This window comes from Esox lucius, chromosome 23, assembly GCF_011004845.1.
Source record: "Esox lucius isolate fEsoLuc1 chromosome 23, fEsoLuc1.pri, whole genome shotgun sequence".
NCBI lineage: Eukaryota > Metazoa > Chordata > Actinopteri > Esociformes > Esocidae > Esox > Esox lucius.
Window position 1 is genome coordinate 18,058,651 of NC_047591.1, and position 25,925 is coordinate 18,084,575.

At 40.9% G+C, this 25,925-nt stretch overlaps 5 protein-coding genes across 5 annotated transcripts; 3 read left to right on the top strand and 2 right to left on the bottom strand.

The window, feature by feature from the left end:
- Positions 1-3,221: 3,221 nt before the first annotated feature.
- Positions 3,222-8,493, bottom strand: ccdc107 (coiled-coil domain containing 107). The gene is made up of 6 exons (XM_010887275.5): positions 8,182-8,493; positions 7,670-7,902; positions 7,377-7,449; positions 7,197-7,287; positions 6,572-6,681; positions 3,222-6,080 (listed from the first exon to the last, which is right to left on the bottom strand). Exons 1-6 carry the CDS (start codon positions 8,318-8,320, stop codon positions 5,710-5,712), a joined length of 1,017 nt encoding a protein of 338 aa, XP_010885577.2. The 5' UTR covers positions 8,321-8,493; the 3' UTR covers positions 3,222-5,709.
- A 1,863-nt stretch (positions 8,494-10,356) lies between these two features.
- LOC114828717 (glioma pathogenesis-related protein 1-like) lies at positions 10,357-12,794 on the top strand. The gene is made up of 6 exons (XM_029116915.2): positions 10,357-10,650; positions 10,902-11,156; positions 11,297-11,415; positions 11,629-11,720; positions 11,911-11,937; positions 12,030-12,794. Exons 1-6 carry the CDS (start codon positions 10,393-10,395, stop codon positions 12,224-12,226), a joined length of 948 nt encoding a protein of 315 aa, XP_028972748.2. The 5' UTR covers positions 10,357-10,392; the 3' UTR covers positions 12,227-12,794.
- A 500-nt stretch (positions 12,795-13,294) lies between these two features.
- LOC109614993 (GLIPR1-like protein 1) lies at positions 13,295-15,233 on the top strand. Its single transcript, XM_029116916.2, has 6 exons — positions 13,295-13,549; positions 13,802-14,056; positions 14,197-14,315; positions 14,529-14,620; positions 14,819-14,845; positions 14,938-15,233. Exons 1-6 carry the CDS (start codon positions 13,367-13,369, stop codon positions 15,132-15,134), a joined length of 873 nt encoding a protein of 290 aa, XP_028972749.2. The 5' UTR covers positions 13,295-13,366; the 3' UTR covers positions 15,135-15,233.
- A 1,664-nt stretch (positions 15,234-16,897) lies between these two features.
- Positions 16,898-20,647, top strand: glipr1a (GLI pathogenesis-related 1a). The gene is made up of 6 exons (XM_029117168.2): positions 16,898-17,156; positions 17,408-17,662; positions 17,803-17,921; positions 18,135-18,226; positions 19,938-19,964; positions 20,050-20,647. Exons 1-6 carry the CDS (start codon positions 16,974-16,976, stop codon positions 20,202-20,204), a joined length of 831 nt encoding a protein of 276 aa, XP_028973001.1. The 5' UTR covers positions 16,898-16,973; the 3' UTR covers positions 20,205-20,647.
- On the bottom strand, positions 19,991-25,327 carry krr1 (KRR1 small subunit processome component homolog). The gene is made up of 10 exons (XM_010887274.5): positions 25,209-25,327; positions 24,528-24,703; positions 24,076-24,210; positions 23,842-23,967; positions 23,368-23,451; positions 23,130-23,186; positions 22,600-22,770; positions 21,985-22,062; positions 21,549-21,645; positions 19,991-21,178 (listed from the first exon to the last, which is right to left on the bottom strand). Exons 1-10 carry the CDS (start codon positions 25,282-25,284, stop codon positions 21,033-21,035), a joined length of 1,146 nt encoding a protein of 381 aa, XP_010885576.4. The 5' UTR covers positions 25,285-25,327; the 3' UTR covers positions 19,991-21,032.
- Between the last annotated feature and the right edge of the window lie 598 nt (positions 25,328-25,925).

Sequence of the window (25,925 nt, forward strand, 5' to 3'; positions counted from 1 at the left end):
CATCCGGAACTCTCCCTGCGCTCTCTCTCTCTCCCAGAAGACTAACTTGCTGACATTTAAGATGCCCAATGACCAAGCCTCGACAATTGTCAGCTTGTCTTTCACAATAAAGGTGAAGAGGGTACACACAGAATAAAGGAAATGCTTTATTGAAAAAGTCAAGACAGTGTGGAGGCAGAAAATGGGTGTATTTAGACTAAATAGAGGTGTAGGCGTGATGTGTCTGGGAAACCAAACCTCTGAGAAACTTTTTGGACTTTGCTCAATCTCTGGGGTTCTCAGCCAGAGGTTAGTTTGTGTAAATTGGCATCAAAAACATGAATCAAAAAAGCAAACACATGCCCACCCACAGAAACAGTGAACCTTTAGAAATAGTTGCTGCTTTATAATCCCCACTTTGTGTATTACACCAATCATATAGCCCATAAGTGGTTTCAGATTCATTACTTCAAATAGGGTCAGTGTTTTGTTAAGGCTTATCCTTGTAGTAAACCTCTCAATGTTAACCAAGCTACACAGACCACTATCTAGCTAGTTAACAGGATAGGTGCTCAATACATTTAGTTTCTTACCAAACACTAAAAAGTTTGTACATTATATTGATTGTTGTCAATGTCTAACCCTAAAGGAAAAGACACAGTATTTACTTTTTATTAGTGGAACATTATGTAGCAACATGCATTCAGTCTCATGGGAATATCATCAAAACCATCTTTATTTATACAGTATATTTTTGCATATTTCTTACAAGGAATCTACTTAAAGATGTTCATGTATCGAAAGGCATACAGCCTCAATAACCAAAGTTTGTGTCCTTTTTTCATAGCTGAGCAATAAAAGGAGATACGACCACTATATCCTCCTCGGACATGAGGAGGCAAGCTTAAGTCAGGACCAACCTGTCTGTTTGGGTTGGGTCAGCATGTACTGTCTCTGAGTGTAGCTATTAAGATACTTTTGGCCAATAATATGTACTTCATGCAGCTATCAACATTCAATACAAAATCCACATTATTGACATAATCAGTGACCATACTACTCTGGATACCAGTCTAGCATTAAGATAACTCGATAACTCGGTTGTAATTGAAAATGTTTTGTTTGACATTAACAAACCTCTTTCCAGTACCACACTTTACAGACCACATGCCATCCAGTGACTGTGATCCACCAGTAATTCCCACATCTTTCAGGAAACCGTATTGTCAAGATCCTGCCCTGTCAGGAACAGCCCTCAAGTACCCCCAATGTGCAATTTTCCAGCATGTTTCCAGTTTCACCAGTTTTCTAAAGAACCCCCAAGGGTTACAGAACATCCAAATTGGGCCAATGTTTGCCGGCTAAAAATGGTCTTGTCATGGTGTGCTAGTTCGCATTGTTGTGCTGTTCGTCTTCAGTTATCTCAAATGTTGTTACTAAAGTTAACTTCTTCCATCTTCTATGTATGTGCAGTCAGTGACCTTCCTGTCAAAACACTGAAACAAGAGAGCAAACTGATTGCCAGCAGAGACCCAGTAAGACTCCTCCTCCAACTGGACTGAAATACCCTATAATCTCAGATCATGTGAAGCAACCCACTAAAATTAAACATATTCCTAAACAGAGTAAAATACTTCATGATCGAACACTGATTGCTTCTGTTAATCAGGATTCCATTCTCTTGAACTCTGGCGCTAACTCAGGCAAGATTATTACCCAAACAAGCTTTACCCTCACTAGAAACCATTAACACAACCAATTAAATTGGAAGTCCAAGATTAATGTGTGGTTCAGCAAGAATTTTATCAAGAATGATCTGCTACAATAAGCAATTAATTGTTAAATAATAATAATACATTATATTTATACAGCGCTTTTCAGGGACCCAAATACGCTGTACAAAATTAACAGGAACAGAAACAAACATGAACAATAAACAAAATAAAAAACATTCAGGGAGAAAACAAATAAGATTGAGAGAATGGAACTGGGCATGGCTAGGGGTAAGCGGTTTTGAACAGATGAGTCTTGAGGCGTTGCTGGAAGATGGGGATAGCCTCAGTCACGGATGGTTTTGGGGAGAGAGTTCCAGAGCCTAGGTGTAACCCTTGAGAATGCCCTGTCACCAAAGCCTTTGAGCTTGGACTTGGGGATTATGAGGTGGCCTGCAGTACTGGAACAGAGTGTGTGTTGGTTGATATGGAAGAAGAAGGTCAGAGAGGTAGGTAGGGGCAGTATTGTTTAGGGCCTTATATGTCGACTCAATGATGGCAAATTGGCCAAGCCCTGTGGCAGCAAAGCAGCCCTTAAACTATAATTCCACTGCTTCCATGATCTTGAGGATCTTCTGTTCAAAGGCAGTGTTAGGTTTTCTACAAACATGTCGCCTGGCATTGCAGCCAGAAAATGACACATTTGTCTCCTGTGCAGATCGCATTGCACTAGAATGTGTTTTCTTTACTGAGATGTTGTTTATTAGGGCTTAACTGAAAATGTTTGGTGCTTAATGAATCAGCAATGTTTGTAATACATTATAACGATGGTTTAATGGGAAAGGGCTCCCAAGTTTATTAAACTAATCGCAAAGCCCATGTATTGCAGCGAAAGTTGGTCAAATCCCTGAGGTAAAGTTAGATCTGATTAGATAGGATTTTTAAGACATGTTCCTCTAATTGAAATATATGTATTTGTCGTGAATCCCAGAGTAGTTACAGTGAAGATTCACAACACATCTTTAGTACAAAACAGCTGAACCCACAGAGCAGAAAAAAATCCCTAGCTTGTTGTGAAACTTAGTTGGCAATAAAACTATTTTGGGTTCTCATTCTGAGCTCCAACATGCAGGCTACATTGGGTCTACATAATAGCTTAATATGTTTTTAGGGATTTTAGCCTTTGGTAGCGTTTTTTCATTTGTTAAAAGAATAAAGTTAATTATTCTGATTAATCACAGCAATGCCATTCTGACTACAGGGCTGAGCTGGTTAGACCACTGAACAAGCAACATCTTGGACTACAATGTCTGACTGGTGTCCAGTCTCTGACTTTGATTATTGTGTCTCGTTTCTTTCTGACCTTCTTCTTCGCTCTATTTTTGTATGTCCTGTCTGAGAAAAATACACATTCTTACTTTCCTGTGAAAAGCCCTGTGCTACCAGTGTCTGTTTTTCTTAAATAAAACAAAATGACATTCAGTATTGTGTTCTTCTGGTGCCATCTGCTGTATACAAAGGACAATGGCACACTGGGCTGTCCACTTTATTCTTATATATTACAGTATATAGTGCCTTCGTGATGTACTTAACTTTACGACCACAAGTATGACAGAGGGCAGACTGATATACTGCAAATCAAGTAATCCAACAAAATCATGAAAAAGTGAATTCTCACAAAAAAGCAGTAGCCACATTACAAGTACATTTTCTGGTAAGGCATAGCATTTGCTACTGTATTTCAAATGTCCTCAGATGCATATTCCAGGGCATAGCTACACACAATAAATAAAATACCACAAATAACCAAACAGACCAACATTGCAGTGTTTCTATATGTTATAATCATCACAAGCAGGGTTGGGGTTGATTTCACAAATTCAATAAAATGAAAAGTCTTTCATTGATTCAATTCAGGCTAATTTTGTAATTCTTTAGACAGTCTCTTTTCTCTGGACAGATTTCTGCATTAATTCCATCATCTAGAAAATATGGAATTGCAAATGAGTAAAAATAAAAATACAAGTCTAACTATATTAAATAGAAATTAAATGAGAAAAACTAAATATTTCACATTGAAATGAAATTCCAATACATAGTTTCATTAATTCAATTCCAAAACTCCACAACTTGTAAAACAAAAATTACATTTAAATCAACTTAATCCATGAATTTCTAATTCAGTTGTGTCCCCAACCCTGATAACACAGAAGAAAAAAGGCAAAAAAAAAAAAAAGGAAATAAATTGTAAATGGCACCAGCGTCTACTTCTCACTAGTCCTGTGGACTCCGGTCAAAACTAGTGCACCATGTAATGAGCAGGTGATACCACTGGTTGACTGCTACAGCTCTATTTCCACACAGGTGAGATATGGCGCATGAACATCCTGTGGTGTCACTGTAGTTTCACTGGATTGGTGCTAACCAAAGGCTAACTGCTCGATCAACCACAACCAAAGGCAGATCATCGCATAACAGACTTGCATTAAAAAAAGGTAACAAAGACAATGTACAATCAAATCGAAAACAAAGTCGCGTTGTCTAAAACACAGAGCTAAATCTGAACTACAAAAAGGGACCATGATTATCGGAATGCCAATGAATTAGACCACGTCTAAGTAATCGATACGTTAATGACTGTCATCTCCCGGTAAAAACTAAAAACGTGTAACCCCGAAACTCTTTTGTCGCAGAGATAAAAACATGCATAAGATACACAAAACACACAGGACCAAGTTCACAAGCTTAGTGCAAAAAATCTAAATGTAGATATTTATAATTTACTATGTTTGACATAATTATCTGAACTATTTTGTGCCACACAGATTCCAGTTGCAGGATTGCATAGCAACAACACACAGAGTCATGCTGTTGGAATTTCAGGGACACGAGTGTAAAAGATGGCAACCTAATGGGCTTCTGAGCAGCAATCACATAAAAAAACAATTTAAAAGGTGCCTATGAAGTAAAAAATGGGGGGGGGGGGGGGGGGGGGGGGCTCCGACCTCCTGTTTAGGGAAAACTCTTCAACCCAACTCAAAGGCTTTTGGAGTTAGGCTTTTAGGGATTTTCTTTGTGAGGTGTCAGCCCTAGCCCTGCACATGCCTTGCTAAGTAGGGAACCTACCCTTGCTAAGGAGGGAACCTTGCCCTGCTAAGTAGGGTACATTGCCTTGCTAAGTAGGGTACATTGCCTTGCTATGTAGGGTACATTGCCTTGCTATGTAGGGTACATTGCCTTGCTATGTAGGGTACATTGCCTTGCTATGTAGGGTACATTGCCTTGCTATGTAGGGTACATTGCCTTGCTATGTAGGGTACATTGCCTTGCTATGTAGGGTACATTGCCTTGCTATGTAGGGTACATTGCCTTGCTATGTAGGGAACCTTGCCTTGCTATGTAGGGAACCTTGCCTTGCTATGTAGGGAACCTTGCCTTGCTATGTAGGGAACCTTGCCTTGCTATGTAGGGAACCTTGCCTTGCTATGTAGGGAACCTTGCCTTGCTATGTAGGGAACCTTGCCTTGCTATGTAGGGAACATTGCCGTGCTATGTAGGGAACATTGCCGTGCTATGTAGGGAACATTGCCGTGCTATGTAGGGAACATTGCCGTGCTATGTAGGGAACATTGCCGTGCTATGTAGGGAACATTGCCTTGCTATGTAGGGAACATTGCCTTGCTATGTAGGGAACATTGCCTTGCTATGTAGGGAACATTGCCTTGCTAAGTAGGGAACATTGCCTTGCTAAGTAGGGAACATTGCCTTGCTATGTAGGGAACATTGCCTTGCTATGTAGGGAACATTGCCTTGCTATGTAGGGAACATTGCCTTGCTATGTAGGGAACATTGCCTTGCTATGTAGGGAACATTGCCTTGCTAAGTAAGCATTGCATGGGGGACCTTTTTTTGACAACCTTACACAAAATCATTTCATATCCATAACTGTGCTCTCTTATTCAACTGCAACCCCCCCCAAAAAAAAATGTGTTCAATAAATTACCCATTTAAAAGACTGTCATTCAAGTCTGTTGCGTCGTCTGAGACCAGTTGCAGGTATTTCTTCTGGAAAGCTCTCGCCTACCACTATGTCCTCAATGTTTGTCTCATCACAATCCTCCAATGAGGGCATGAGCTCACTGTCATCTTCATCGCCACCCTCCTCCTCCTCCGCCTCAGTGTGACGCAGCCGTGCCCCTCCGTCACCCGTCACTGCAGACGTGTCCTTGGATTTGGACCGGTGCCGTGGGCGGTGGCCTAACTCTGGTTCCTCCCCTTTCCCGACGTCACCTTGTCCACCCGCGGCACAGGTGGCCACCTCTGGCCGCGTGTCATCACGGGCCGCCAGAGACTCGATGAGGTCATCTAGGTTCTGCTCGCACTGCGGCTCTGAAAGACGGACACAGGCAATGACTGCGACCGTGCACCGGAGCCACGGTGAAACGTCCGCCCCATTCCAGGACAGGTGCGTGCGATGTCGTGGAAAGATACGGCACACGCGTCAAGGCGTTTTTAACGGAATGAACCAGACACGGTTTCTTCAGTCAAGACAAACATCTATCTCTCTCAACGGATCCGGTTTATTTTGAATGTGCTACTGGCCACAAAAGGGTGTAATTCAATACGTGTGATCATTTGTAGAGACCAGTTGTCCTACTCACATGGTTCAAGTAGTACACAGACAAAGAAATCTACCTTCAACACAGACAGTTAAACCAAAATGTCGAGTACCATTCCTTAAACGCTATACTTTTCTATAAACAGCCATGACAATTGCACCTGAGACTTAGACACTTTTTGTTATCCCCTCTTGGTCTTTTTCTGTCAGTTAATGAATAATGAACATGCCCCAGCAGTGACGGTGAAGAAGAGGCACATACCTTCAATGTTCAGAGGGGGACAGTCCATTCCTCTTTTCTTCATCAGATGGCGAATGGACTGGAGCTGGGACATGATCTCGTTCTTCTGCTCCTGGGCCACTGACTTGACACTATAGGGGATGAGAAAAGGCCAGCAGAACAAGAGGTGAGCACACTGAGAATCTAGGCCGTTAACACCAGGCCATGCTACGTATTTAATAGGGTGTTTTTTTTTTTAAAATGTAACATCCGACAGAAATCTGATCTAACCGCTCCTTTCCAACCACATTTCAAATACTTGTTTCCAGACCCCCAAATTTTGCAACAATTTCAGAGGTTTATTTCATTCTTAGATTATGGAAACTGTCATCAAAAGTATACATTCTGGGGGAAATACCATCAGAATTTAGATTGCAAATGGTATTTAAGATAACAAGCCAGTAGATCCAGTACTGGCAACAGTTTGGTGAACATGACCTAATGAACTGCTGTTACAACCTAATCCAGACAAACTGGTCTCAGTCACAAAGAACTTGGTTTCTTGTTACATGGGGTTACATTAACAAAACCATATTTACACAGTAAGATAAAACCCAACTGAAGCGCCGTACCTCGTGGCGAGTTGGCTATAGGTTTGCTGACTTACCAACTTGTCAGTGGGTCAAGTTGGGTGAGAATGGAGTTGAGCATCTTCTCTGTTTGTGCTAGCCTCTGCTCCAGCTCGTTGAGCTGATTTTCTAAAAGGGAGAAACTACAATTTCAAAACAAACCACCACATGATGTGTGAAATAAAACAACAGTAGGTAAACAGATCATAGGGGCACACCTGTCTCCTCAGACTTCTTGGCGCCTTTGGTAGCCACGTTCTTTTGGGCTTGAGAGTCGTCTGCAGATTTGATCTGGTGGACAGAGGAGGGAGTATGATGGAGATGGAAAAACTGAACAAGCGTGTTTCCTATCCTCATTAGAGGGTGCTCTATCTGTAATGATATCCTTTGCTCTGATTAAAAATAACTTTCCCTGCGTTTCAGTTCAGCTATGTGTTTGTTTAGACATATCTCCAATCAACCCCATCACACTTGTATTTTTAAAAGGGGCATAGCCTTCTACAGTCCATACCTTCAGGAATTTGTAAGCTGCAAAAAGGCCAACCCCGATGGCGTAAAGAGGCATCAACGTGAACACATAGCCCTTGTTGCTGTTGGTTTTGTATTTGTCACCCTTCATCTCCTGCTCCATCATCATCTTCATCTGCTGCATGTTCTCAACTGTCTGAGCTTTGTTCATGTCGCCCGCGGAGCTTATGTGGACCGGCTGCCCCCTAACTGCAGCCGGACCTGGCCCAGGACCAGCTGGAAAATAACACAGAAAGAAAGAAAATTACGATTTAGTAGTTATGTATCAGATTAAAAGTAATGGTGTCTTGTTACAGGTGACCATTAGGCTTACTCTTAAATAAATAGATACATCACGTCCTAAGTAATGTCCATACTGATAATAGTACTGTTAAAAATATATCGACAGGCATGTTCGGCAACAATACATTGAAGGGCTAACATTGCATAGGCTAGCTAGTCCTTTACGTATTACACATTGACAACTGGCATAGTTGTTAAAACATATCACACTACCTTTTCTGTTGTAGCGTGCATCAAAACCTCTTGTTTCCTTCGCTCCGGATCCTACGCCGAACATTCTAGGGAACACAACAAACGCAAATAACACCGCCGTAAATGCGAAAACGACTTGTTGGGACGATGAGAGAACCATATTCTTCAGAAACAGAAAGCACAGAAACAGCGAAAAAAGAACTGGAGCCTTCAACAACTGATCCTTACACTTTCTAGGGCAAAATGATAATATTAGGCCTAAAATTATAAACTATCTCAATACGGTACTAAAACGAAAACTGTCCCACCCCTACAGCTGTTTGACATCATTCATACCATAAACGTTTCGTTTCTATTGGACACGTTCAGGAAGGCCCCTCTGCGTTCAGTTCAGTTGGCCGAAACAGGGCGGTACTTACCTGAATGTGTCCAATAACTGCTCTGTTTGACGAAACGTTTCTTAGCTTACGTTGTGTTTGGCAGAATGATAACACGGGGAGTTACTTAGCCTACCTGAAATTGTCAAATAGAAGCACACACGTTTTTGCAAATAGAACGTTTTGTTTGGAGGAAGGAATAACCCCAGCGTTTGTTCCGCCCACATCCGAAGTTATCCAGTGGTGCAACCGCGAACGATTTTTAACGGAATTCAAACTGCAAGATTATTTTTTGAAGTTCGTAAAAACGACGTCATATAATAGCCTAGATATTTTTTCAATTATATAAAGATATTTTACGAAAACAGTATAATGCCAATGACGAGTTGAAAGGTGTAATTCGAACCGTACCTTGCACCCTTATCTTCTTGCTCAACCGAGGCGAGGGATTTGTTACGGTCCGTTTGTTGCTTTTTGCATTTTACATCACGCTGTGGCTTTTTTACATTAAGTTGCGAATCACTATATTATTTTATTATCACCTTTTAGATTATGTTAAACATGTCGTTTTTCCTAATCACACAGTGTGCCTCTAGGGCCGCTGTACAGTCATTGTAGCTTTAAGTCCCAAATGAACCCGTCCTTCATCTACTCCACCCTCGGCCCTCCGTTTGCGCAATCTTGTTAAGCTTTTTGTAGTAGTGTCCTAAAGTTGAGGGAGTGAAAATTGTCAGTGATGTAGGGGCTGATTATGCCCTCTAGTGTCCCCTTTTAGCGAGTGTGCTTCGTTGCGTGAGCAAAGAGGAAAACCGTTTACCAAATGGACCACTCCATATCTCCACAATCTGCCCTTCGTTTGCGCATTTAGGTGTGCGTGACCACAAAAATAAATTGCTCCACTCTGATCTACTGTAAATCCTGTTTGTTATTTGGCAACTAGATCAACAGTCATTGGTTAATTAAATTACTGCAGAAGGATTACGATTTCTGTGTCATAATAGTGAAATTGATAACCTAAAGTTATAATGAGAAAATAAAGCTTATATGAACAACATTGCTTGTAAAATATTTTATCATTACATAGTTTCCCTGTTTGCCCAGATGAATACACAAGCAATAAAAGTGTTTATCAGATTCTACTTAAAAGTTATGCAGTTTAGAAATAAAACAGTTTAGGCTGACAGATGAAAACCGCTGATAAGAATGTTTTCTCTCATGAATGAATTTCAGGTACACAGCCATCCAGAACGATTTAAAAAACAGCTGATTTTAGATCAAGGTCAATTTCATTGGTTATGAATCAAACAGCCCCCTAGAGCAGTGTTTCCTGGTCCTGGGGACCCCAAGGGGTGCACGTTTCTGTTGCCCTGGAACACACAACCCATTTTGAATTTGAATCAGGTGGGTGAGTGCTACAGCAAAAACAAAAACATGCACCTCTTGGGGTCCCCAAAACCAGGACTGGGAAACACCGGCCCAGAAGCTCAAGGTCTGATTAGGAAACGAGCTGTCACTGACATATCATCAGCCTGCATTGGTGATGAAAGTTTAATGAGATGGAAATGATGTCAACTTACTGTCATCAAATGTATTATGTACCGATACATGCTACATCAATGTGTAGTTTAGGCTATTTAATGCAGTGTTAGTTATATTCTAACCTGCAGAATATTAGCTCTGAACTAATTTGGAATTAGGCCCAATGTCGTTGCCAACCCCTGCATTCCCTTCATTACTTGTCAGTTTATTGCATAGACAATAGCATTTGCACATCGCATTTCCTTCCTGATCATGCACCAATTTCCTTCCTTATGACTCTCCAATGGTGTAGTCTGCAAGTAAGGAGTAAGTTCCTATGTGCAGCTGCGAGCTGCATTACTGCAGAAGGAAAAGTGATGTGAGATATCTGATGCCTGTTCTAGTTCAATCATCCCTACTGCCCCATTTGCAGGGATTTCTGCTGGTTGTGATATGCCTGGGCTCATATTTCGGATCCTCAGAGAACCGCCCGTTTCCTGACATCACTGACGAGAAGTTCATCAATGACTGTGTGAGGATACACAACGACAACCGTTCCTCTGTGAATCCACCAGCCAGTAACATGCTCTACATGGTAAGCAGTAAGGCAATGAGTACACGCAACACTGTAGATTCAAAAGGACAATGAACATACAATGTTATAGCTCACACTGGTATTGTTTTCATAAATGTGAGTGGCTTATAGTTACGTTTGTCAGCACAAGAAAGAAAGAACAGGCCACTCACACCCAGAAGAGTGTATGTCAGTTTCACATCAAAGATTATTTCAAAGATATTTTGCTTGAAAACCAGTGACTGTCAGTTTTGTCTGCTTGTCTCCTCAAGACGTGGGATGAGGGCTTGGCCATCACGGCAAAAGCCTGGGCAAGGCACTGTGTCTTTGAGCACAACATCTACCTGAGAGATGTCAGACGGGTCCACCCGGTCTTCTCCTCCGTGGGAGAGAACATCTGGGCAGGAGCTCCACCCTCCACGTTCTCCGTCATGAAAGCCATGCGCTTGTGGGTCAATGAAGACCAATATTACAAATATGAAAGCAACGTGTGTCAACAAGGAAAAATGTGTGGACACTACACACAGGTACTGAACATGTCTTACAGCCCACTGTACTGTATAATGCAGTATCACTGCTTTAACCCATTAAAATGACTAAGATATTATTAAAATAAATGATAAATGTAAACATTTAAGGGAAACAGTATTTCTGCTTGTGTTCACAGGTTGTTTGGGCAACGAGCTACAAGGTTGGTTGCGCTGTCCAAATATGCCCGAATGGCATCGACAAGACTACTTTTTCTGGACAAATAGGAGCCATATTTGTTTGCAACTATGCCACTGCGTAAGTCAGACCAAATACACGTTAGCATATAGATGTTTGTAGCCTACTTATCTGTAGTCACAAAATACACATTTATACAGTCTTCACTGGTTTACCCTATGCAGGAGTTTTCTGAATTATGCAACATTACATTCTAAGGAATGTTTGCACTGTTTACAAAAAAGTATGATATTCTTTAAATTCTTTGAAGTATTTTTGCATTGCTTTTTTCAGGGGGAACATGAATGGGTTGTTACCATACCAAACGGGGACAGCATGCAGTGCTTGTGAGGGTACAAACAATCAATGCCAGGCCAAGCTCTGCCGTGAGTGTCTATCAGTAAACCATTTCACACAAACATCACTAACAGGATGCTAGACAACTGTATATAAATGCCTGTTTCTACTAATCCAAACCACCTTCCTCTTGTAATATCTACACAGTCATACTGAAACGCCATACTGTTTTACCAATTATGAAAAATGCAGCTGCCAAATTATCATCTTTCTTTTCAGGTGATCTAAAGCGAGACCAACTGAAAAGTAGGTTTGAATTCAAATTGCTTAATCAAAGTTATTTCCATGGTGCAGTTAATCGTTAATTACATTGGCCTTCACCTCTCACCTCTCCATAGGTTACAGTTGGACCCCTGACTGGGACCCTGTCCGGGCTACCAGGGACCCCTCTCTGGCCACAGAGGACCCCAACCTGACCACCTGTGGTTCCTCCTGCATTGCCATATTGGCCCTTCGGTTCGCGGCTCTTCTCCTTACCTTTGTCACAGCCTTTGGAGTGCACAGATTTTACCCAAGCATCTTTTTCTACGAGTAGCTCAGATGTTTTAATGATCAATTGCCCTTACTTCATGGTGTCTTTTTCAAACTGCTGTCAACCAAATTCCCATTAAACAATTGATGTTCTGCTACTACCTGAGGTGCTTTTTGCAGTCATCCTTAAAGAAAACCTTTAGCATGTAATCATATTAATTAAGAACCCCTTATGGTGTATGCACACAGTCAACTCAAGAAGTATCAGCACAATTCAGGAAATTCAGCAAAAGTGAATGCAAAAATACACAACACAAACGATAAGTCGGGCTCAAAAAAAGGGGAGTCGTACACCTTCATTACAACACAACAATACATTCTAGCTACGAACCACCCAGCTAGTGGCTTCAGATTAAGAATCTGGAAACAGAAAGACTTGACTGAGCTTGACTCACACCCTTTTCTACTGCCAGAATTTTGACCACCACAAAGATGACATGCTTGTTGAAGTAATATAAAAGGGGAAATGCTTTCAGTTGGTGTTCCTAAAACAGATTGTGACTGTATTTCCCCATGTTACAATGTGAGAAAAGACTTGTTAATTCAAACCAATAAAAAAAGTTCCTCCTATATCATATTTGTATGTATTATCATACTTTATTTGTTAATGTGAGCATATGGGTTAGAAAGCATTTGTTCCAGACAAACAATTCCAGGTGAAACCCAAAGGCCATAGCTTTCTGAGATGGGGACACAATCCTACATTATGGAATTCCCTGTTGCTTGAATGATGAATGCAGTCATTGCAAACAAAGTTAAACAATGAAAAGGTTCTATCAGCTTAAGGACTGCAGACATTTTTGTTTACCCATCAGAACTGTGTTCAGTACACATTGTAGTGATCAAACCCCCTCCCCCAAAACATCAAGCCACCTCAACAATTCCTTTCCCAAACTGTCTGCTCTCAAACTCTGTTGTAAGCGTTTTATATCACCATCACCAAGGCTTTACTTTCATTACTTGCCAACTATTGCATAGCCACATTGAAGTGATGTACGTTGTTTTGACACCTACTCCCTTATGAAGTAGGTGTCAAAAAGTGTCATGAGCCAGGACAGTGTCAGTTTCTGTGTAAGACAGCTGCATTACTGCGGAATGATGTGAGACATCTGGTGCCTGTTCTAGTGCAATAAGTACAAGAAGCATGCGGCTGCCCCATTTGCAGGGATTTCTGCTGGTTGTGATATGCCTGGGCTCATATTTCGGATCCTCAGAGAACAGCCCGTTTCCTGACATCACTGACGAGAAGTTCATCAATGACTGTGTGAGGATACACAACGACAACCGTTCCTCTGTGAATCCACCAGCCAGTAACATGCTCTACATGGTAAGCAGTGAGGCAATGACTACGCGCAACACTGTAGATTCAAAAGGACAATGAATCATACAATGTTATAGCTCACACTGGTATTGTTTTCATAAATGTGAGTGGCTTATAGTTACGTTTGTCAGCACAAGAAAGAAAGAACAGGCCACTCACACCCAGAAGAGTGTATGTCAGTTTCACATCAAAGATTATTTCAAAGATATTTTGCTTGAAAACCAGTGACAGTCAGTTTTGTCTGCTTGTCTCCTCAAGACGTGGGATGAGGGCTTGGCCATCACGGCAAGAGCCTGGGCAAGGCACTGTGTCTTTGAGCACAACATCTACCTGAGAGATGTCAGACGGGTCCACCCGGTCTTCTCCTCCGTGGGAGAGAACATCTGGGCAGGAGCTCCACCCTCCACGTTCTCCGTAATGAAAGCCATGCGCCTGTGGGTCAATGAAGACCAATATTACAAATATGAAAGCAACGTGTGTCAACAAGGAAAAATGTGTGGACACTACACACAGGTACTGAACATGTCTTACAGCCCACTGTACTGTATAATGCAGTATCACTGCTTTAACCCATTAAAATGACTAAGATATTGTTAAAAGAAATGATAAATGTAAACATTTAAGGGAAACAGTATTTCTGCTTGTGTTCACAGGTTGTTTGGGCAACGAGCTACAAGGTTGGTTGCGCTGTCCAAATATGCCCGAATGGCATCGACAAGACTACTTTTTCTGGACAAATAGGAGCCATATTTGTTTGCAACTATGCCACTGCGTAAGTCAGACCAAATACACATTAGCATATAGATGTTTGTAGCCTACTTATCTGTAGTCACAAAATACACATTTATACAGTCTTCACTGGTTTACCCTATGCAGCAGTTTTCTGAATTATGCAACATTACATTCTAAGGAATGTTTGCACTGTTTACAAAAAAGTATGATATTCTTTAAATTCTTTGAAGTATTTTTGCATTGCTTTTTTCAGGGGGAACATGAATGGGTTGTTACCATACCAAACGGGGACAGCATGCAGTGCTTGTGAGGGTACAAACAATCAATGCCAGGCCAAGCTCTGCCGTGAGTGTCTATCAGTAAACCATTTCACACAAACATCACTAACAGGATGCTAGACAACTGTATATAAATGCCTGTTTCTACTAATCCAAACCACCTTCCTCTTGTAATATCTACACAGTCCGCATTTTTCATCGCAACGCCATACTGTTTTACCATTTATGAAAAATGCAGCTGCCAAATTATCATCTCTCTTTTCAGGTGATCTAAAGCGAGACCAACTGAAAAGTAGGTTTGAATTCAAATTGCTTAATCAAAGTTATTTCCATGGTGCAGTTAATCGTTAATTACATTGGCCTTCACCTCTCACCTCTCCATAGGTTACAGTTGGACCCCTGACTGGGACCCTGTCCGGGCTACCAGGGACCCCTCTCTGGCAACAGAGGACCCCAACCTGACCACCTGTGGTTCCTCCTGCATTGCCATATTGGCCCTTCGGATCGCGGCTCTTCTCCTTACCTTTGTCATAGCCTTAAAAGTGCACAGATTTTACCCAAGCATCTTTTTCTACGAGTAGCTCAGATGTTTTAATGATCAATTGCCCTTACTTCATGGTGTCTTTTTCAAACTGCTGTCAACCAAATTCCCATTAAATAATTGATGTTCTGCTACTACCTGAGGTGCTTTTTGCAGTCATTCTTAAAGAAAACCTTTAGCATGTAATCATATTAATTAAGGAACCGTTATGGTGTATGTTAAGAATTTTACGTGTATCAGAATTTCTGAAGAAGGACGAGGCTCCGGTCCAAATTGAAATTTAGCACAAAGATTTATTAATATGAATTGATAAGTCAAAATACATGAAATACACTGCAGCGGTCAAATATTTGCTCAACCCTCGAGCTTCCACAAAATATTCGCCCCGAATAAAGATCGAACATCGGTTTTGATACTCCCGCCACAGGGGTGCTAACTTTTCACTCTCGTGAGTAAAACCCATCCTTATTGGCTCTTCGTTGGCATGGTGACATGTTGGACGAATCTCTTTGTTTTCGCTGAAGAAGGGCATGCTCGGTCATAGATCAACAGGTTCTTTGCATACAGGTGTGATATCTTAACCAGGTTACAGTAATTTACATTATATTGTCCTAACCTAGACTAGAACATCAGGGGGCTGGAGACAGAAGGTCTCTTTGTGCTGTATAGGGGGCAGTTTCATTTGTATGTTAATTGTGGGGTTTCAATCCTGTCTCTCTATCTGAGCCAGGTGTAAAGTCTGAGTGTGTGTGGCTGAGTGTAATGTATGGAGTACTAAACTTTTTATGGTTATTGTATTCAATCATATTTCCCTAACCTGGCTGCAGCATACAATTTAATAAAACAAAAACATAAGAATACATGGTTATTAAATCAGCATTATTTAAACTTCATTTATCTCAACATGTATACACACAGTCAACTCAAGAAGTATCGGCACAATTCAGGAAATTCAGCAAAAGTGAATGCAAAAATACACAACACAAACAATAAGTGGGGCTCAAACAAAGGGGAGTCGTACACCTTCATTTCAACACAACAATACATTCTAGCTACGAACCACCCAGCTAGTGGCTTCAGATTAAGAATCTGGAAACAGAAAGACTTGACTGAGCTTGACTCACACCCTTTTCTACTGCCAGAATTTTGACCACCACAAAGATGACATGCTTGTTGAAGTAATATAAAAGGGGAAATGCTTTCAGTTGGTGTTCCTAAAACAGATTGTGACTGTATTTCGCCATGTTATAATGTGAGAAAAGACTAGTTAATTCAAACCAATAAAAAAAGTTCCACCTATATCATATTTGTATGTATTATCATACTTTATTTGTTAATGTGAGCATATGGGTTAGAAAGTATTTGTTCCAGACAAACAATTCCAGGTGAAACCCAAAGGCCATAGCTTTCTGAGATGGGGACACAATCCTACATTATGGAATTCCCTGTTGCTTGAATGATGAATGCAGTCATTGCAAACAAAGTTAAACAATGAAAAGGTTCTATCAGCTTAAGGACTGCAGACATTTTTGTTTACCCATCTGAACTGTGTTCAGTACACATTGTAGTGATCAAACCCCCTCCCCCAAAACATCAAGCCACCTCAACAATTCCTTTCCAAACTGTCTGCTCTCAAACTCTGTTGTAAGCGTTTTATATCACCATCACCAAGGCTTTACTTTCATTACTTGCCAACTATTGCATAGCCACATTGAAGTGATGTACGTTGTTTTGACATCTACTTCCTTATGAAGTAGGTGTCAAAAAGTGTCATGAGCCAGGACAGTGTCAGTTCCTGTGAACGACAGCTGCATTACTGCGGAAGGAGAAAGGATGTGAGACATCTGGTGCCTGTTCTAGTGCAATAAGTACAAGAAGCATGCGGCCGCCCCATTTGCAGGGATTTCTGCTGGTTGTGATATGCCTGGGCTCATATTTCGGATCCTCAGAGAACAACCCGTTTCCTGACATCACTGACGAGAAGTTCATCAATGACTGTGTGAGGATACACAACGACAACCGTTCCTCTGTGAATCCACCAGCCAGTAACATGCTCTACATGGTAAGCAGTGAGGCAATGACTATGCGCAACACTGTAGATTCAAAAGGACAATGAATCATACAATGTTATAGCTCACACTGGTATTGTTTTCATTAATGTGAGTGGCTTATTGTTACGTTTGTCAGCACAAGAAAAAAGAACAGGCCACTCACACCCAGAAGAGTGTATGTCAGTTTCACATCAAAGATTATTTCAAAGATATTTTGCTTGAAAACCAGTGACAGTCAGTTTTGTCTGCTTGTCTCCTCAAGACGTGGGATGAGGGCTTGGCCGTCACGGCAAGAGCCTGGGCAAGGCACTGTGTCTTTGAGCACAACATCTACCTGAGAGATGTCAGACGGGTCCACCCGGTCTTCTCCTCCGTGGGAGAGAACATCTGGGCAGGAGCTCCACCCTCCACGTTCTCCGTAATGAAAGCCATGCGCCTGTGGGTCAATGAAGACCAATATTACAAATATGAAAGCAACGTGTGTCAACAAGGAAAAATGTGTGGACACTACACACAGGTACTGAACATGTCTTACAGCCCACTGTACTGTATAATGCAGTATCACTGCTTTAACCCATTAAAATGACTAAGATATTATTAAAATAAATGATAAATGTAAACATTTAAGGGAAACATTATTTCTGCTTGTGTTCACAGGTTGTTTGGGCAACGAGCTACAAGGTTGGTTGCGCTGTCCAAATATGCCCGAATGGCGTTGACAAGACTACTTTTTCTGGACAAATAGGAGCCATATTTGTTTGCAACTATGCCACTGCGTAAGTCAGACCAAATACACGTTAGCATATAGATGTTTGTAGCCTACTTATCTGTAGTCACAAAATACACATTTATACAGTCTTCACTGGTTTACCCTATGCAGCAGATTTCTGAATTATGCAACATTACATTCTAAGGAATGTTTGCACTGTTTACAAAAAAGTATGATATTCTTTAAATTCTTTAAAGTATTTTTGCATTGCTTTTTTCAGGGGGAACATGAATGGGATGTTACCATACCAAACGGGGACAGCATGCAGCGCTTGTGAGGGTACAAACAATCAATGCCAGGCCAAGCTCTGCCGTGAGTTCTATACAGTGCCTTCAGAAAGTATTCAGAGACCTTCCCTTTCTGCACATTGTTTTATTTTATTCACAATGGAGTTAATACATAATTGATTACATTTTTGCTATCAATTTATTAACAATATCCCATAATGACAATGTACTTACTGTTTTTACGTGATGTTCTCAAGTATTCAGTTCTGTAGAACTTTGGAGCCCACCTGAGCCTATTTGATTGATTGGAAATGATTTAGAAGGGCACACATCAGTATAATGTTGCACACTTCACAGGGAATGTCAGAGCAAAAACCTGGCCATAAATTCACAGGAACTCTAAATCACTGAAAGTTCCCAGGCCTACATAGGCTCAATCATTGTAAAATCAAAGTAGTTTGGAAACACCAAGACTCTTTCCCAGAGCTGGCCGTTCAGTGTAAGTAAACAGGCTTGAAGAACCTTGGTCAGCGAGATGACCAAGAACGTGCCAGAAGGACAACCTCCGTCAATCAAGCCTTTACGGTAGAATGGCGAGACGGTAGCCACTCTTGACTGAAACATATATGCCATGCTACCTGAATGAGTCTGAGAGCATGAGGAAGAAGAGTCTCTGGCCAAAGTCAAACTATTAGGCCTGAATGCCATGCACTACTTCTGGTGAACACAAGGTACTGGCTAATACCATCCCTACAATGAGGCATGCTGGTGGAAGAATCATATTATGGGGACGCTTCATAGATGCTTCTCCAGGAGACTGGTCAGAAATAAGGGAGAAATGAATAGAGCAATACACGGAGAGGCCCTTGAAGAAAACCTGATCGAGAGCACACAGCAACATAGTATCAGAACCCTTTCCAATGCAATAAACCACTTTATTTATATATATATTGGCTGAGCAAGAGTGCATCAATAGAAATGTCAGGCTTGAACCCTAAAGATCTGGGCACCACAACCATGCAAATACATAATTTGCTGGAAGGGCCATTTCAGATACTAAACCAAACTGTGTTTACTAGTCCTGATTAAACAACTAGTAATCTTGCTCACCCTCAGTAGCAAACATTAACCTACAGTATGAAAGAACATCAACTTGCCAGAACAATTAGAAAACATTTGAGGTAAAAGTAGATTTTCGCAAGCAAAAACCTGGGCACGATGCACATTCATCAATGGAGGAATGCCTCTCTGAATTGGCAGATTGTATAAAATATATTTGCTTTCTAGATAGATAGACAGAAAGGTTGTATAATCCCTATCAGCAGGAAGAAGCAAACATTTTTCATTTACAAATCTGATAGGCGTACCTATTTATTTGGCCCAGCAAAATATGAATAATTCATCACTTTTGAGTCATTTAGCCGTCACCCTTTTCCAGAGCAACTTACATTGTTGATTGCATACATTACCTGGTCCCCTGTGGGAATTGAACCCACAACCTCTGGCATTGTAATTTCTTTGTCAGACGAATAGTAAAAACGTTGTAATTAATTCTCAAGTCTATAATACTACCAAATACGGATTAAGTGAAGGACTCAGAAAACTCAGTTAATAGGAGGCTAGACATCTGTACGTATTGACATGTGTACTACTACAAAACATTTTCCACTTTCAATTTCTGAACACTGTAATTTCTCAATATATCTTATGTTCCATACACATTCTCACACCACCACAAACGCTCCCCTTTTTTCACCATTCACGAGAAATGCAGCTAAGATGTTTTGTGTTTACAGGCAATTCAGAGCGAGACAAACAAAAAAGTAGGTTTGAAGTCAACTCCTTTAAATTACTTATTTGCTACTTCTTTATTACCTGCATGAGCCTTCACCTCTCACCTGTCCACAGGTTACAACTGGACCCCTGACTGGGATCCAGCCCTGACCACCTGTGGTTCCTCCTGCATTGCCATATTGGCCAATCGGTTCGCCGCTCTTCTCCTTACCTTTGTCACAGCATTTGGTGTGCACAGATTTTACCCAAGCATGTTTTTCTATGAATAGCTGAGATTGTTGCATGCATTGTGGGACAGGAAAGTAGAGGTGCTGTGCTAAAACAGAAGCCCAGATTCTAAAACACGCTGCAGCGGTCATGTTTGCCATTGGTTTCTCAATTGCCAAACAAAGTAACATTCAAATACAAGTATTGTTTAACCGCTTCTAGCCTTTTTAAAAGGGAACATCTAACAAAATGTTACCCCAGTCATATCAATTAGGCAACAGAGGAAAATGACTTCTGACAAATACTGACTAAAACGCCTTCCCAAGACACAGAAGCCTGAACACCTCCACGTTAACGTCAATGGAAAACTTCATCTGCACATTTTTATCACACATCAACAGTTCAAACTGCCAAAATAAAAAAATGTCACCAACGCTGCTCCAAGCCTGTAGCTATGTAGGATTGTAAAAGACTTTTTAATAAAATAAACCTCAGAGGATGCTGGTTCTCTCTTTATAAGTATCCATATTTCAAATGTACAAATTGATCTGATTAACAGGAAAACAAAAGAAATATACGCCACATGACCCAGATTCTGTACATCTCTGGATACGGTCTTTAAGCCACTGTCCCGGGAAAAGATGGAAGGATTGGCACAGGCCTATAGGATTAACACCATTACAGATCCAATGCTGACAAGCATTATATATCCACTTCATCATTGAAACCGTGAGGAAGGATATTCTCAGTGAGGAATTGGGGAAATTCTATTAACACCACATCAAAGCACACATCGCGACAAATAAATGTTCTGAATTACAGGTTCTGTCAAACCCGGCATCCTTTATGTCCGTGGTATTAGTGAATATTGTCTGTGGTCCAGTTCGAGGTCAACCCTTGTTCTTCTTCTTCTTCTTGTCACTGCCAGTGTTGGTTTCTGGGACTGGGTTTACCACAGGGGCTCCTAGCTTCTTGGTCTTGGCTTTCTGTACCTTGGCCTTGATGGCCGCAATGTCGATTTTGGATTCTGAGGGAGCTACAAAAACAGGCGGAAATGAAAAACAAAACAGATGCTAATAAAACCCCTTTACATTTGCGTAAATAAACTTGCTTGAAACATGCCAAACTGTGTTTCCAAAAGCAGAAATATTATAAAGCATATACATGAACTTGATTTGAACTAAAAGAGAAGATTACAGAAAAAACTAAATGGCCAAATATTGCTGTATAACAAACAACTTCATATAATGTATAATTTCACAGTAACTGTATGTTTAACTGCATTCATCAACAGAGAAATCTATGAATATTTTAGATAAATGAAATACTGGGGAAAATGGAGAGTGAAAAAAAAAAGGGCTAAGAATTCTCCAAAAGAATGGTGAGAAAAGTGCACTCAAAGGTACCTTTGTTGATCCTTTTCATGACAGGTTTCTCCTTAGGAGGAATAAAGGCCTTGTTTCGCTCCTCTTGCCTCTTGGTTAACACCTCAGCTTGTTTGACCTGTCAAACACACACAAATCAGAGACAGGAGAAAAGGCTTTGACTAAATTACTTCACAATGTACAAAGAAAGAACTTTCGGGGTGAAGTCTAAACAACGACGTCTATTATTTCGTGGGTCTTTGTCTTTGAAGGGTTAACATTGTGATGCAAATACTAAGCACTGCATAGATTTAAGTCGGATTAATTCATCAAAAATGTTTGGTCCGGAAAAACTTCCTGAAAAACACATTGTCTTTTGCAAGTGTGCCCCATATAAATATATTTTTTTAAACTGCGTGCGTACCAACCCAAATGGCGACATTTAAACAAGAAAGCAAACCCCAGGGTGAAGCAGTACCTTGATCTCTTCTAGCTTCTTCCTCTTCTTAACGCTCTCTCGAAGGAAGAACTCTCCTGTTGCCAGCTCCTTGTCAATCTAAAAAGAACAGAAAACAGGAAACCCACAAACACAGGTTTCAATGAAGTCCTGCTACAGAATCCCCTTTATTCTGTACACCTGCTCAGAATGTTACTTGGTACAATGGTGCTACAAATGGTAGGCAACATTATAGGGACAGTAATCACAAATTATTGTAAATCACGTGTTGTTTCAAAATCTAACTAATTAATAAGTGTCCATTACACTTGGATGAATGTGACAGATCAAGTACATGGGGTTTAGTGGTGGATGTGACAGATCAAGTACATGGGGTTTAGTGGTGGATGTGACAGATCAAGTACATCGGGTTTAGTGGTGGATGTGACAGATATATCTATATAAGTTAGGCTTTGTGAGTTGTATGTAACGTTACAGCCTGAGGAAGAGTTTTTTGTTATCTTGCAACTGAATAAATAGCATTGTAAGTCTGCCTACATGAAGATGTGTTTTTACTGACTTGGCACAGGAAAATATAAGTGATCAACTTTTTCCAGCCATCATTATGGCCTTCGGTGGCAGTTCCAGCCCACTGACCTGGCTCTCAGGTTGCTGTGGAGGGAAGGGAGTGTATTCCTTCTTTGTAGTCTTTTTCTTGGGCTCTTTGCGCTTGGTGAGATTCTTGTGTCGGAAGTTGGGCAGAAAGCGTTCCCAGCTCTGCATCCGAAGCTCCGGGTCCTTTGATAGCTCACGCTTGATCATGAGTGTCTATGATCGCCCCAAACAAGTGGTGGCATTTGTGAAGAGGGTGAAAGCATTTCAACAGATTGACTCGGTGCATTAATAATGAAATGATATCAACTGCATGAATGACTGAAGCAGAGGATCTTGTTTTAAAACATGCGCACACCAGTCAGCTAAAACAAAAAGTACATAATTCACAACGCTATCTTGAGAACATCCAAACCTACGTTCTTTCTCTGTGGTGTTAGAAGGATAGGCAATATTCTGTTAGAGCACAGAACACTGATGACTTCAGGTTTTCTAAGAACTATGACAAGAGTAACAGAAACATGTACAGGGCACTAGTCTCCCCCTTATTGGACATCTTAAGACCAATCAATTACCTTGATATTGTAGATGGGGTGGATGTTCTTCATGGTATCCAAAACAACCTTCCGTACCTTTGTAAGAAAGTAGAAGACGTGTACAGATAAAATGTAGTCTCCCAGAAAGAGAAAATAAACAAACGATCCTTTCTGAATTTAAGTGATCAAAGACAAAAAACTAGTACATGTAACCAGATAACAGAATTTCGGTAAGGTCATTTCGGTAACAGCCCTGGTGGATTAGAACCAGGCTCACCTCCTTGAGGCCGTTGAAGGGACCTATGGCGGACACAGTGTTCCCCTGCACCATGACGTAGCAGTTCGTCAGCAGCTCCAACGCCTGGCGGAGAAACCAGTTAGACTCAACGTGCTCACAGGCACAACAACCTCTGTGATCACATTCCGGACATTAACAAACACGCTACCTAATTAAAAAAATGCAACTGCCACCAGTATAACTAAACAAAAATGACATTGGGCTCTATTTACATTGTACACACTGTTTTAAGTAGATGTTCTATACCAGCGCGACTTAAACAGGCAGTAGGCTACCTTCTCCTTCATACCACAACTCACCTGTACACATCAACATACATACTGCGAAAGCACATACGTTCTGTACTTTTACACCAATTATACACTTTTACTGTGTTATGTAAATCGGAAGCGTTGATCTGCTGATTTTACAGACACTGAACAGTGATCTCTGGTTGCACGGTGGGAGACTTGCCTTCAGCGTGGATCCTTTGGGGCCGATGAGTCTCTGTCTTCTCTTCACAAACCGTTCACGGTTCCTGACAAGGGTACCAATTTTAATGATGTCACACGCCACTTCGTCCTCCAGTATCCGCACAGCCTACAAGCAGCAGGTGAGAAACATCACTCAACCAAAGGCACCGTTACCCAGAGAGTTGTTACATTTACGCCGCGGCTTAAGACGATTATCTCAGGATTAATGGCCAACCTGCTCAAATGGAACACTTCTGGCCAAGAGCTTGATGAGGTCCCTTGCTCTTATGATGGCAAAGGGGTCAAAGGTCTTTTTGGTGGTGCAAACAGTGATGCTGCCCTCGATCAAGTCCAGGGTAGCCTTGATGTGCTGTAAGTAAGAGATGAAAGAAGAATGACAACTTTTTTCCTGGGGAGTTTAAAGAGTGCGGGAATCTAGAGGAAGATTATTAAACCTTACTTGTTGCCTACCATACACAGAAAACAGCAGATCATTATTTATTCCTGACCTCTGTTGAACTGGTTTACTCAAATGTTTCAAGTCATAGTTTGTCGGTTCTTGTGTGTAGTCCTGTCTATTAATTTAGGACTGGTAACATTTTGAGCCTCGTCCCTCCACTTTTTACCACTATAGCGGGGGAACTCCTATTGTTCAAATTCCATATTATCCCTTTAGTCTGAACTTACTGAGTCGCCTAGCGCATTTTGCACAAGTGGCCAGCACTCTTTCAGGTATGCTTCTCTGTACTTGGGAAAAAGAGTAGCGAAACTGCTCTCCTCCAGTAGGCCTTTGGGGTTGTCATCTTTTGTGAAAGCTGGCTCCTTCCATCCGTCAGGCACAGTCAAGAGCTGAGATTCATCTACTAAAAATAGAGAAGAGAAGAAGCTCACTTTAGTTGGCTAGTTAACATCTTTGGTTCTCAGCTGAACGTATGGACCACAGCTGGCTTCATGAGAACAACAACCTCGAATCCTATTTTTCTTTGAATATAAACCTTAATAGTCCTTCCTTGTACAGAGCGTTAAGGCATTTGACAAAATTCCAATGGATTGAAGATTCGCTCGTAATATTAATAAATCGATATAGCTTGTAGTCAGCAAGCAGCTAATTAGAATAAACGAATAATACATTGTTGCTTAAGACTGTAAAGATACCGTATCATAAACTAACATGACACACAGCTAGAGTAACACAGCATGTTACGTTGTCTACACTAGCAACTCAAAGCATGCGGATCTAAGTTGACCGTCCACCAGCAAGCTAACTTTACAAAATAATATCTAGTTTCTGTCTCATTTAACAAGAAACGTGGGATATTTAGAACTAACAATGTGTGTTTCCGATGTTTGACAATACTGTTGTATTACCTTGGCTTTTAATATTTTTAGACTTTTTCCCCGAATGCGCTTCACTCACGCTTTCTTCGTTCGTCAAGGACGCCATTTTTGTTGTCCAGCAAAGATGAACCGGAACTACTGGGTGTATTCATTCCGCTAAACAAAACGAGAGCGATCACTTCCAACATCGTGTAGTTAATTAGGATCGCCATTGGTTTTCAGTTACTTTTCCTGGGGTCCACATAAAACATCAACCACATGACAATAAATACTCTGCTAAAGAAATATACACATGATTATTTATCAGAGTAGTGCATGTTAATTTGTTCGGGAAAAAATATATTTAACCTTTTCTAGGTATGTCTAGTTTTTCTTGGCAAAGTGTTATCAGTCCTTATGGTACTGAAAGAGAAGCCCGTTATCAATAGTCAAACAAAAATACATAGTTGGAGCAGAGGTCTGCCGATGGAACACACGTTTTAGAAGAGCCCTAAACTCAGGAAACACAAAAACAGAAAAAGGAAGCTGCCAGTCTGCTTTAAAGAAAATAGACACTGCCAGATAAATGCAATGCAAATGTCTTCCTTTTTTTTTCCTTCCCAAAACACACAGAAGGGGCGGAAAATATTACATTCTCCTTTGATGGGTTTTAGGAAATAACTGAACCATCAAACTGACCTTAGTTTAAATTGATGCTAGAAACTTGTAACCCAACGACACCATCAGAACAACAAAAGACATATATAA